Source organism: Larimichthys crocea, chromosome III (genome assembly GCF_000972845.2).
Source record: "Larimichthys crocea isolate SSNF chromosome III, L_crocea_2.0, whole genome shotgun sequence".
Classification (NCBI taxonomy): Eukaryota; Metazoa; Chordata; class Actinopteri; family Sciaenidae; genus Larimichthys; species Larimichthys crocea.
Window position 1 is genome coordinate 32,724,348 of NC_040013.1, and position 13,929 is coordinate 32,738,276.

Sequence of the window (13,929 nt, forward strand, 5' to 3'; positions counted from 1 at the left end):
AGTTTGAATCTAAAGTAGAAAGCAGTAACACAAAAGGCATTATCTTTTAATTCAGATTAAAGATGGCAGCTTTTGTAGGTGAACATATTTTAAAAAAATACTCAAACGTACGTAGTGTGTCTTCTATCCTGGCACTTGTAATGGAAAGTTCAAATGTGTCCCCTCATTAAATGGAACGGAAGAGTCGTCCACTCAATTGCCCGTGTCATGTCTAAAAATGGACACAAGCTGTCTCTTTCAATAATCGAGCTTTTATGTAAATCATCTGCATTTACGGGCAGTTTCCTGACAGTTATTATCATGATGCCCAGTGCAGTCTATACCCTCTTTATTCAGCCATCAACCTTTCTGTTTCAAACCAACCAAGGGGATGACGAATCATCACAGCAATCAAGGCTGACAGCTGGAAATGAATGGTTATTAGCCCAGTGGGCACCTCCTCTTCAGTGCATTTTCCTCATCTCATGCCATTGTCCTCAGCTATAAACAGTACCAGGTGTTCATTTTCTGTCTCAGCAGATCCAGTTCAGCTCTGTCTGCACTGACAGTTACTGACAGCCCCTCCCTCCTCTCTCAGTACAGCAGATGTTACAGGATGTGGCAGCAGATTGGCATCGTCTGCCCACCCTTGGATTGTCACAGTCCTTAATGCGCATGTGAAACGTCAGTGCTGGGAAGCACAGATCCCGTGTGACTGTTTGACAAAGAGCATGCCTGATGAGTTAGACAGCGATCCATCGCTTGTTTGCTCCGTCAGAAGTATTCATGTTGGTGTTATTTCATCAGATAGAATAATGCAACAAGGACGTAGCTTGATACATCTTGACGAGAGCAGAGGCTTGATAAATTCCTATTCCATGAGAAAAGACTCGGAGTGGGAAATGATGCAGTACCTTCGGTTGTGTGAATTCATTTAGGGCCTGAAAATTGGACAATGGTGTCCTTCTGAATGAAGGACAATAGCGCTTTTGAGAACAAGCAGCCATTGGTGACAAGGTCATGACGTGTGAAGGTTTTTGGCGTTTTGCATTCCTGCTCGAAACTTTCAGGAACACTTGGCTAACAGTTTTGATTTGCAAGATAGATAGGTGCTATTCCTGTGAGGTTTATTCTCTGCACCCTGTGTGCAGCTTTGTGTTTCAAAGGAGGCTTCTAATCAGCTGAGAGGTTGTGGTTGTCCAGACTCAGATTACAGCAGCTTGTAATCATGAGAGAAAGAGCAATTAGACATAAGTCGCTTTAATTTCAAAGAGAGGAGGAACTCCATGCAGTGGACTGTTTACCAAGTGTTACCACAATTCCACATTAAGCTGACATGAGAACCGTAACCTATAAAATGACTTTTTGGTTTGGATGTTATGTATTTGCAATCTTGTTTGACTTCCCTGCAAAGTTGTTATGTAGCTGTGAATAATTTAGCCATTTTGAATATTTAGAAAGCAGTCGGAACAGTTGCCAAAATCTTCATGTTTTGTCCACAAAGTTTGTTCTCTCTGTCGATGGACTCCCTCAGTGTTTTTCTCGCCGTCACCCATGCCAAATGGATTTATAATGAATAGCATTATGGGAAGCGTTACCCAAAGTTTGTTTTGAATTGCTGATGCGATGATTTGCATAAATCCTTTTGTGTTCTGCAGCTTGCTGGGATGGAGTCAGGATACGCCTGTTTCTGCGGCAACGAAGTGGACCCACGTGACCACGGCGAGTCACCTGCCATGGAGTGTAACCATGTTTGCTTCGGCGACCACACCCAGCCTTGCGGTGGAGATGGCTGGGTCATCATCTTTGACAGTGAGTGTTAATTTTAAGATAAGTACTTTTACAAATACATCTGTGTATGCAGTACTAACCTATTATTAATACCTAAAACTTGTGTGTGAATTTCATGATGACTGTGACAAAGAAACTATGTCATGGCTTATTCACCATCCACTTAATTAAGTTAGTATTGTGACCAATCCATCAGATTGGTGCATCTCAATTCAAGTACTATGATGTCCACCAAGGTACACAAAAACAACCCAGTAATCAGTTCACAATCTCAGCAGCTCCTATGGCAAATATTACTGACCACTTTCTCCACTTTCTCCTCTTCTTCCAGCCCGAGTTGGGGCCTGCGGTGGGAACTACTCCTCTCCATCAGGAGTAATCTACTCCCCTGATTTTCCTGACAAATACAGTCCTGGTCGTGTTTGTTACTGGACTATCCAGGTCCCTGGATCCTCTGCCATCCTCTTCAACTTCACCTTCTTTGAGATCTCTGATCAGACAGACATGGTGGAGCTACTGGATGGCTACTCCAACCAGGTGGTGGCACGGTTTGACTGGCGCAGCCCACCACGGGAGCTGGTCAATGTCACAGGCGACTTCGTCATACTGTACTTCTACTCAGACCGCACCAACCAGGCACAGGGATTTGCTCTGCTTTACCAAGGTAGGACTTCACTTGCTTTTCGGTATTTCTGTTTAGAAGGTGCAGTGCGTTGAAAGAAGAGTGGTTTGTGTTAAAAAGTGTTATAATGTTTGGATTGGGTTCCAACAAACACATTGAGCTACAGTACCCCCCTCAAACCTACCAAGAGCTACAGTTGCATGAACAAGTGCGTGCTGACTTGATGGCTTCCATGATGGAGTTTTGCATAGCAGTGCCTGTTAGTTCTGGTGGGGTAGTTGTCACCCCACTGGCAGGTCCTTTTCTCTTTTCATTTGCTAGTCAATGTGTCACAGCCCCAGGTGATACTGCATATTCAAATAATGTTTTGTTTTTCTAGGAACTCACTCTCTTATCAGGCTGCAGCAGGCTGCTTTGCTTCTCCAGTGAGAGTGTTCCTTTGAGAATTGCACAGCAAGTTTTTATGCCACCTACATACAAAATACTGTGATAGTATGCACCGCACCTTGTGATAGAATGATTTCACTATAAAGCAGAAATACAACAGAGGAACATAGCTCACAGAAAGTTGAAAACATCACAGCAAATGATTTTTCATTTCTCCAAACGAATGTGGAAAATCTAGTAAGACTAGAAGAGGAAAAGCTGTCCTGTTGTTTTCATACTATGTTTCTACACAGTAAGTTTAAATGTACCAAAAATTATTTAATAGATTAATTTCTGAAGACATGTGAGAAGCACACCCTGACATAATTCAGTGTAGGTGACATTCAAGCTATATTGTCCCCGCTCCTCCCTCTCTGCCTTCATTTATCATTTTTCTTGACCGGTGGTTACAGTAAAAACAATATACGAAGGTCAAAATCCTCTGACCTCTTGACAGGCACAATCCTTTCTGCTCATACCTCAGTTCTTGTTTTGCGTGAGGCATCATGTAGCACAGAAATGGATTCTGAGACATGATGGTGACAAAAGGTCACCCCCCTGAAGTAATAGATTTTTTTTTTACAGAAAGATCAACTCACAGAAACAACAACAGTTAAAATAGTATCAGCACCAAAATATATTTAATATCTGCTCTGTGGCACACTGAGCGGTCGCTGCAGTAAATTCAGGTTAAATGCTCTCAGATGACAACGGCAGAGCGTTTCAGCTGAGCCCGGGTTTCAAGCATGATATTTGGTTTGCAAACGTGGAACATGTGGGAAGTTCTGTGTATATTACAGTCATAGGTCGAGCTTTTATATGAAAAGAGAAAAAAAAACGTGTCGCTTTGACATCTAACCACCATTCATGGAAGAAAGGAACAGGCCTGAAACAAATAGTATTTACATGTATCTCGTCTTACCACTGGGCGGCTTCCAAGTTTTTTTTAAATAGATGGCTTCACTGCAAGATGTAAGAAAAATTAAAAAGTAATAAAAAGTGAGACACAATAAATATCAACATGACACATTGCACACTTTGTTTCTCTGAAGCAGTGTTTCAGAAGTAGAAGAAGAAAAATCTCAAAATCACATAGTGATTTTAAATAAATCACATCTATGTTTAGGAGAAGTAAATGAAAGGCAGACGAGATCTTATTTAGGATATTGCTTCCCTCTGGGAACACATAAATTAGTTAAAATAGTCCATGCTCTCGGGCTCTGTTGTTTTATGAAGCAAACTCTGCCCATCTGGTGCTGTAAGCAGGTTAAAACAAACAGAATTTATTGCAAACACTTTTTGAATCATGTCTTGGGTGGACAGAAAAGCTCTCAACACCACATGTTTACAGCACGCTTGAGTATTTTTGCAAAGTCAATCTGTTTCTTAACAAATGCTGTTAGTATTGAATATCGTGACTCTGCTGTATATACTTTCAACAACATGATCAACATGATGTATTCTATTACTGCATGTTTGCTGCCACAGCCCAGTTTGCCCACAGGAATAATTAAAGGGGGCGTTAAGTGATATGTGTGCTCAAGTTGTAGAAATTAAAACAACATGGCAGATGTTTTTTTTTTTTCTTTCTTTTCTGTGTCTCTGGCATAGGACACACCTCTCACCACTCCTCTCCATGGAAGTTTTGAAAGCCTATAATACAGAGAAATTGTCTTATTTCAAGAGGTGATATGTCACATTACAGAGAACAGTAGGGCTGAACAATATGACTTAAGGTGTGTAAGATATACAGAGATCCGTTTACAGAATTTAGCAGAAATTAAACGAGTGAGTCTTTTATATTTACAGACCTCATGGCTCCTCTTCCTTCTTCAGTCCAGTTTCATGCAGTTGCCCAGATAAACTAAACACTGGCTATAGATTTGTCTTGTTGTTATGGACAAATACAAATGTATCTAATACATTTTAAATAAATAAAGACATTTTATATTAACAATAGTACTCACATGAGTGCTTGTATGTGAAAGTGGTCACTTGTACTGATGAACCCACAAAAAATAATCATCCAACTCAGCAGTTCCCCTCAGTGCTATTGCATGTTAGTGTTTTTAAGCTTATTGTTTTGGTTTTCTGGCTCACAGCTTCACTGTTGTGGTTCACCACTCTCATCCGTAGTGTTTTTGGCCACAGTAGGAAGCTGGTTTTAGTAAAAAAAAAAAGCTGTGAAAACTCACTGTACACTACCTGCCCAGCAGCAAATGGTAAATACACAAAGTCAGCAATTTAGCTGGTGAACACAGTGAAATCAAAGAGACTCAAATTTCCCAAGGAGGCCAGAAATTCCTAATCATAATCTACCTGCTGGATGTATATATATATAAAAAAAGAAATAAGGGACAAAATCCAGCCATCTTTGAACCCGTCTAAATCAGTTCTTATTCTTATTTCCAGCACTGAGAAGCCAAGATACCAGAACACTGGATGCTGGGGGAGATGATGATGATGAAGGTGAGAACATCTCCAGCACGGCGGGGCCCCAGCTAGCTGGCAGCGTTACCGAGAGATCCAACAGCACCTCTAACGGACGTTCCTCCCAGATCCTCTACGTGATCACGTCCAGCCCCGGTAAACCGGAGCACAACATGCCAGGTCAGTGGGCTGGACGCAGCGAGACCACCGGCCACAGCGCTAGTATGTCAACACCCATGATACACTGCACCCACTGCACCTCTCTCTACCTCTGCAGGGGACGTTTCTTGGCTAGAGCTCCCATTAAGCATGACCTGGTTTCTCTAAAAGTATTTTTTTAAATACATTTTAGTTTGATGAGAGGCTTCTGGAAGTTTTGGCCCAGAGTGACTTCCTGTGATCATACATACAAGTAATGCTACATGACGCTTGTTTTTTCCTGTCTGTGACTCATAACCAAAGTTACTTTGGGTCTCCCTGCTGATCACAATCAGGCCTCTTGTTAAAGCTACGCAGGCTGGACTGACGTATTCTGTACTTTTTTACTTCACTCTAAAATGATTCTTTCAAAACTCTGAGTGCTGTGTCTCAAGGGCTATCTGATGTATTCCTCAACCAGAAGAAAACAGATGTGCAATGATAATGCGTCAATATTTTTTTGACAATTTGCTGGCGGAACACAGCTAACAGGTGCACCAGCAGTGCCTCAATAATTATTTTCCTGCTAATTCTTTCAGTCTGCTTCAGTTTGTTTTCAATACCGTGATTCCATATCTAATGTCTTGTTACTGTGTTCCTCTCTCTTTGTAGTGTGGACCATTTACGCTCTGGCTGCTCTCCTCGTACTGACAGTCATAGCAATGGTGGCAAAGCTGCTGCTGCACATCACAGTCAAGTAAGTATGAGAAGGTTGTTAGAGGTGTGCCTGATCAACGAAGCATCAGATGTTAAGACAAACATCTGCAGGTTTATGTTTATCTTGGAGAAAGATGAAAGAACATGTTCATGTTCCAAAGAAAACACACCAGACTTATTACTTCATAAAAATAATTTAATAGATACAAATAAGTTTTACATTGGTCCTAAGCCAAGTCTTTGGTGCATGACTCTCTTCCTTCTCTCTGTGTTTACTCTCCTTTTTCTTTTTTTTCCCCTCTCAGGTCACCGAACATCCCAACAGTCAGCGGCTCAGACAGCTGCAGCCAGAGCACGGCTTCCTCTGAGCCTTGGATCATCCTGTACCGACCCTCCACAATTTCCCTCTTCAAGAAGAAGCTAAAGAATCACCACGGTGACCTCAGCCCCCTGGTGGGCAACTAGCGCCATTGCTGCGCTCCACCTTTAACCAAATGTTACCACCACCCACAACTACTCTGCACAAGGGCCGTCAGATGCCAGGCCCTCAGACAATGAAACTCTATGAGGCGCTACGCTAACAAGCCAAAAAAACTGAGTGGCTAATGACAACTGACTGAGTGACTGCTACTAAATGGCCTGTGGGCCGAAAGTGGCTGGGCCCTCCCATCCTGCTCAGCACCAAGGAGGAGGGGGACAGGCAGGGCTGTCAGTGACCTCAGTGTGGGAGAGGAGAGCGAAGGATTAGATGGGAAAAGATCTGCAGCTCTGACAAAGATTCAAGGACGCTTTTAACAATGCAGGAAGCTTCTCTCGTTCAGTGAGGCTCTATTTCCATCACCCACGGATGTCCCTAACAATCAGCGTACCTCCAAAAAACCCATCCAGACTGCAGGCTCACCAGTGAAAACACAACATAGCCGGGTGGAGAATAATGGCTAACTTCACTGTCTGTGTTCAGTTTAGGAAACAGGGAGGTTTACCTCTTCCTGGTGCTTTCAGAGCGGCAACTGAATCTTCATCACTATCAAGGAGAGGATGAAGTAATGGAGTCTTTGATACACGCATGCTGTAACACATAACAGCTTAACAGTTTTGTATAACTCCTCGAATTGCTTCAGACTTGCGATGCCGATTTGCAGCCAAAAACCAGAATCCTCCCATCCAAAGAGTTGTGTATTTATTTCTCTTTTTGATTCCATATGCAAAGTTTCTTTTTGATGTGTTTTACATGACAACCAGCTTTCTGAGGACAGGGGAACAGGACGTGGAGACGTCAGACAGAAAGTAGATATCACAGCACTTAGGGGGTGAATCACTTGCCGTAAAAATGAGAAGATCAGAGAGAAAGAGTGTGCGCTCGCCCACTCGTATTCTCAGTGCTCATGTGGATTTGGGTGGAGAGAAGAAGTAGTGTCATTCACTGGGGGGTTGGGTGGTGCAGTCTGCAGACAAACTGCCATTTAGGGAGGCTTGGGAAGATCTGAGGGCTTTTTCTGCTCGGTTGTGGGTGGGAGTCTTTCCGGTTTGATGGTGTTCAAGTGCCTTAAGGATCTCCTCTTCCCTTGTCTCAGATTCCTCACATCTGTTTCTTTCACAAAGCGGACTGTGGTCCCTTACGTATAAGATTCTGCACTTCTTTCATATCAGCATGGACATCAAGTCCAAAATAGGATTTCCACCACTTAAATGTAAAGTAAAAATATGATGCCACATCTTGTACAGTGATTTAAAACATTGAATTGTAGTCTTTTTAAACATAGAACATTCAACAGAACACCTCTCCAGACTGGATCTTTTACATTTTTGTACATGTTACATGATGGATGATATTGTTTTTCTTTCCAAAATGAACACATAGCGTTGTTTTTAATTTCTGTGTGCTCTTATGTGTAGTCTTGGACATTTACTGAACATATTGTTCACATTAAGTTGTCTTTTGATTATGGGCGGGGGGTTGGGGGTAGGGGGAGTATCGTTGTATATTATGTAATTCAGTGTGGGAATGATAATATTTATGTCCACTCTTTCATTTTGTGACTCGGCAAAGGATTTGAGAAACCCGTCAAAGTGCTTTTGGTACTTACTCGTCAATTTAGCTCAAAGGTGGAATGCATTTCTTTCTCTCATTAGACAGCAGTAAATTACTTAAATTCCAGAAGACTTTGCAGACCTGGAAGCTTTTACTAGTCACCTCAGTTTTAGGCCAAATGTTTGAGCGAAAACAATGTACTCCAAAAGCCAATGGTACTATGCACAAGCTGACAGCAGGTTTGCAGCTGAATGGTTTTCTGTGCATTGCTGTGACATTTAAACTACTTGTGAAAGGTCAAAATCTACTAGGTCGCCATTGGCATAGTAATTCGCTTTTCCTGTTGTGGGACTAGATGTTAGTCTCTGCAGATGATCACCCTCAAAATCTTCTAATCACCTACAGGATAAATAAAGAAGAGGTTCAACGCACTTACATTTGCTTCTACTTACAAGACAAAACAGTACTTATTCACTTTTGCATTCAGTTTCAGTGGAAAAAGAAAAAAAAACAACTAAAATGTACTTTGTGCAACAACCTGAGCACTTGAGATGAAACATTTTATTTCACGCGTGATGCAGCCTGACAGTGACATTCAAGTCAAAAGATTTATAGTTTTTCAGGACATCATTTGAGACCCATAAAACGATGAAGATGATTTTTTTTTCCAATCAGACGTTTATAAAAATGTGACTCTGTGCTATATTCTCGCCTGTCTGCTCAACTGTAACTCATCTTAAATATTGCAAGACAAGAGCACATGCCCCTGGGTTTGTGATGTTCAGAGCAGACCATGCGTAGCGAGAGCGAGAAAAGAGAGCCTAAATTTGAGAACGATGGGAAATTAATGTGTGTTCAATCTAACACAAGCTAATGAAATCTGACAGTTAAAATCTAACAATGGCATATTTGTTTGGATAGCCTGGTAAATTATGCAAACTCACATTTTCTTTCTTCTGAGTGGTGGTCTTTTACCAAACTGTAGTTGATGTGAATGTCCTGTAGTGCTCGATGACGTGAAAACACCAGAAGCCCTGTAGGAAATGATCTGGAGGGGCCAAAACATTGTTTTCTTGGAATTGTAAATAGCAAAATAGTGAAATGTTTAATTTATACAGTAAATTATTGTTATTTTGTATGTGAATGGGATATAATCTATCTTTTGTATAAGTGAAGTACCTTTGTAGTTTTATTTAATGTGTCCTGGTTGCAAAATAAACACTGTATGCATGTTTCTTAAGCTTGTGTTGTGCCTGTTCTTTTGTTTGGTCGCTACATCTTAAACCATTTATTCCATAATCGCACAAAATATTACGTACCCAAGTGACTGAGAAGCATATGGGCCACAAAACCAGGATCATGCTAATTCCATTGACTTTTCCAATTGAAACCATTCCATTTGAAAAAATAGATTCAGGCTTCAGTGTATGCATGGTGGGACATCTGCACCCCCTTCTCTTTCTTTTTTCTGTGGCGCTAAATACTTATCAGATATGTGAAATGACTCCCAGACTGTTTGGAGATGCACACACACGGAGGGAGGATTTAGAGTGCCATGTGCAACCTATTGGTTCCCCTCCGGGATGAGGCCAAGCATGCAACCTGCACATTTTAGAGGGAAACAGCAGGAGCTCTACTTTACAACTGGAACACCATGAAAAAAACAAACATGGCGGGACGTGTAATAAGGTGGAACACATGGGATAATATGCAATGATGATTTCTTAATTCATGAAAGGTGTTTCTTTGTTTCTTTCATCTAGTGCTCGCTCTGAAACTGTTGAAGGGCTGGTTTTGTTTCTGAGAAACTCAGCAGCTGCATGTGTTCACTATTTGTTGGCAGGACATCTGTAACTCCATGAAGACGCAAAATGATCCTCGAAAGTGCTTCCAAACCTGCTCCTATTGAAAGTGCATTTGCAATTATGAGGGCTTACAATTAAAATAATTAAGAAAACAAAAAGGGTTTCTTGAAAATTATTTTGGCTGCAAGGCTAGCAAAAATCCTAAATAAAGTCACCTGGGAACCTCTGACACGTCTGAATAAAACCCCATTTTACAACCTTGTGCAGAACTTGTTCGATAATATAATAATCCTATCAATGTTCTCAAACGTGAAAAGTTACTCAGAAATCTTTGAAAACACAGAGCTTCAGGCAGAGGTGGAACACACCTACCGACCTAGTATAGAAAAACTGCCAAAAATGTGCCAACAGAATAATGATCATTAATTTTAGACCCTCTATAATATCTCTGTCTGGACTTAAAAAAAAAAACTAATATTATGTTTAATTTATCATATCATATGATAACATATGTCCTTTTCTAGCTTCTCAAGGGTGTGTTTACAGTAAGATTGTTTTATAAGGACTCCAGAGTCTCTCAATTCACAAGTGTTGCTGCAGCAAAGTAGGCATAATATATATAAAATGTCCATATCAGGGTCACTACCTCCCTCAACTAGTTTATCACCGAGAAACAACAGACCATGCAAGACAATAACCTGCCAGCATCAACATCACTTCAGTACCAAGGAAAGTGCATGCCCCAAGTCTGAATTTATCAGTAAACAGCAGTAATAAAAAACTAGAAAAATTTCTAAAGAAATTTTGAGTGTGCCTGACTCTGGCCCCGTCGCCCCCATACATTATTATTGTCACTGCTCAGCAAATTCAGTATTAATACAACAAGCTGTGTCATTGTTGCCTTTTTAATGGGCTATTATTTTGAAGGGACTCTTATTTTGAAAGACGTTTGTCTTATTTAGTTTAGTGTGTGTACGTGTGCGTGTGTGTGTGTGTGCGTGTGTGTGTGTGTGTGTGCTTGTCCTGTGTGTGTGGGTGTAGGTGTGTGTGTGTGTGTGCGTGCGCGTGTGATGGAGTTGTGGCTGCATCCTGGAAACAGCTGATTGTATTCATACTGTAGTCATTGTTGATAGTGATGATGGTGATGATGATGATTTCTGAGTGTGCCTGAAGGAGCACACTGTTTACTGTACACAATGTTTATTATAATTCTTACGTTTCTTCCGTGTTTTTTTTGGTTCGCTTCTCCTCCCACAGTTTTGGTCGCACATACACAAACAAGGTATCAAAGCAACTGGCTCGGCCGGGATCTGTATGCTATGATTTTGCCTGGGTGTGTATTGGGAGAATGTTCCAGAGCTAGAGTGCATGACATCATCGCTAGAGTGGAGAGGGAGAGAAAAATCAGTCGAAAAATAAATTCATAAACTGCGCTCGAGGCCGCAAATGTCACTCTACAGACATGATTACCACTCAAAACGTAGGAAAATTCGAGGCGGTCAGAGTGATAACACTGCTGAAGCTGTCAGGTTTATAGTTTTGGGGTCAGACACAAAGATGCGCCAGCAACACGCATCTGCTGCCCAATCTACTGCCCAATCTACTGCCCAATCTACTCCCATGTTAATTTGAGAAATTTCCAAAAGGAGCAGAGAGCACCTGTTCTTTCTCTAACTCTGACCTGCAGCTGACCCTGATTGCTTGGCAACCTCAAGCCTGCCTTTGACTAACTTTATTGAAGTCTCTGTATGATATCAATGACTATCAATACGACATTTTTAATGTCGGCCATTTTATCCTTCTCTCTCGCAGACACAAACACAGACACATAGACAGAGAGACAGACAGACAGACACTACACACACACACACACACACACACACACACACACACACACTCACACACACACACACACACACACACACACACACACACACACTCAAGACTTAGTATGACCTCCAGTTTCATAGATAAATAATGAGTCTGAAAACATTAGACAGAAGAACATACAAAGACTACAGATAATAATAAGTCTCTCTTCCTCAATTTTTTTTTTTTTTACCATTTTGTAAACTAAATTCATTCTAAAACTAAGTTGTTTTGAAAAATCTGGTCTAAATTAACAAGTCCGGCAAAACAGAAAAGAAAAACTAAGGTGCCCATCATCTTGCACCAGACAAGACAATATAGGAACATGACAATGCTACCAGCATAGGGATCTGCATAAGATCAGATGCACAGCCCATTGCATGATATTAAATATTTGTCAAACATATTAAAGAATTAAAGATTTTCCAAAACATGTTTTCTGCTTTCAGATTATCTTCAGTCAATTAATGTTTTATAAAACAAACACAATCCAGTACCGGAAAGTAGATAATTGTAGCTGATCCTCTTTCTCCCTCTACTGGTGATATAATGCTTGAACACATTTTCTCAAAAGTGCCCCAGTTATGATGCTTTGTACCAATACTATCTGTTTTTGCTTGGTAGGGTAATAAAATCATCTTCATTGGCCACAAACAACTAGAAATGTTAATAAAATGTTGCTTAATTGCTTTAATTGAAAAGACTATTGATTATTGAGGTTTTGTAGGGACTCTATTATAAGTTCTGTTATCCATATCAAATCTTTGTGGACTTCTACACACCCTCCCATTGACCCCAAAATGTGTGTTTTATTTGTTTTTTTTTTGTTTTTTTACAATAGCAATTGTGCAGCTGTAACATTAATCCTAAACTAGACTCGGAGCCTTATCAGTGCTCCTCTGGGTCCCTGTGAGAAAGCCTAGGCCTGCAGACACCCCTCTGGTCAACCTTCCCATAGCCAGGAAAAAGGGACCAATGTAAGCTGATCCCTCTGAACCCGAGTCGAAGAGTAATTGAGGCAACAATGGGACAATACGTTGCAGGGTCTGGTTACTGTTCGAACGAGAAAGTGAGAAGAATGGAAGACAATACCTGCCACTTTCTGCACTCACGGTACTGAAGTCACACAGAGGAGGAGAGCCGGAGAGAGGTACTGTCAGAAAAAAAGAGCTGGTATTTCTTGATAGATTTGAAAAAAGGAGTGTTTTGAAAGAGGTTTAGTGGCTGTGCACGAACTTGTCTGTTTTGATCTGCCTCGTTCTGTAATATTGTCTATGACCCTGGTGCAATTAAGGCACTCTCATGCCCTTCAGTGGTTTTGAGTACATGCATTGGCCTGTTTAATGCTTGAGATTTTTCTCCTACTATTGTACCTTAATACTGCTGAAAGCTGTTTATATACACTCCCTTTTCATCCCTGCCCTATATACACTACTTTTTCATCCCTGTAATTATATTATCATTTAAGTAATTTGCCATGCAAAAACTGTTCATGTCAATTCACTGGCTCTAGCTTCTCCATGAGGATTAGCAGCTTTCCTCTCTTTTATATGTGTAAGTTGGATAGGCTGTCGCTCAGATCGTAGAGCTGGTTGGCCATTAATTCGATCCCCAGGCTCCTCCTGTTCACAAGTCTAAGTGCTCTCGAGTAAGAAAATGAACTCCAGATTGTTCCCCAAATGTAAGTATTTATGAAAGAAAATCTCTAGACAAAGTAATGACAAATAGCAGACAATTTTCCTATTAGCTAAAAAAAAATAATATAATATAATAATATAATAATATCTCTAAGTATAAAATGTGGCACAAAAATGTACAACATTGCATTAAACTACTCGCAGTAAGTTTACTTTACTTTACTTGAGTATTTACATTCAATCAACTTCAAACTTTGACTCCACTACATCTAGAGTCAAGTATTGTCCTACTTTATTACATTTATCTAACAGCTTTGGTCACTTTACACATAAAATTTTTTTTCACATTATTGCTGAGCTCAGACAAACGGTTCTCAAATGAGTGACGCTACAAACATATGATGACCTTATAAACCATGCATTGCTGTAAATTAAACAACAGTATATAAAGTAGTTAAAAATTAGCTCACCCTTGAACATCTA

General features: G+C 40.6%; 1 protein-coding gene across 2 annotated transcripts in view; it reads left to right on the forward strand.

Moving 5' to 3' along the window:
* Window positions 1-9,359, forward strand: part of kremen1 (kringle containing transmembrane protein 1) — a 51,615-nt gene extending 42,256 nt beyond the window's left edge. The window contains exons 5-9 of one of the 2 annotated variants that reach the window (XM_019264565.2): window positions 1,638-1,791; window positions 2,102-2,434; window positions 5,231-5,470; window positions 6,059-6,143; window positions 6,409-9,359. In XM_019264565.2, the coding sequence (XP_019120110.2) occupies window positions 1,638-1,791; window positions 2,102-2,434; window positions 5,231-5,470; window positions 6,059-6,143; window positions 6,409-6,568 (972 nt within the window). In that variant the 3' untranslated portion in view covers window positions 6,569-9,359. The remainder of the gene's footprint in view (window positions 1-1,637; window positions 1,792-2,101; window positions 2,435-5,230; window positions 5,471-6,058; window positions 6,144-6,408) is intronic. The other variant, XM_019264573.2, reaches the window with a different exon arrangement.
* Window positions 9,360-13,929: the final 4,570 nt, after the last annotated feature.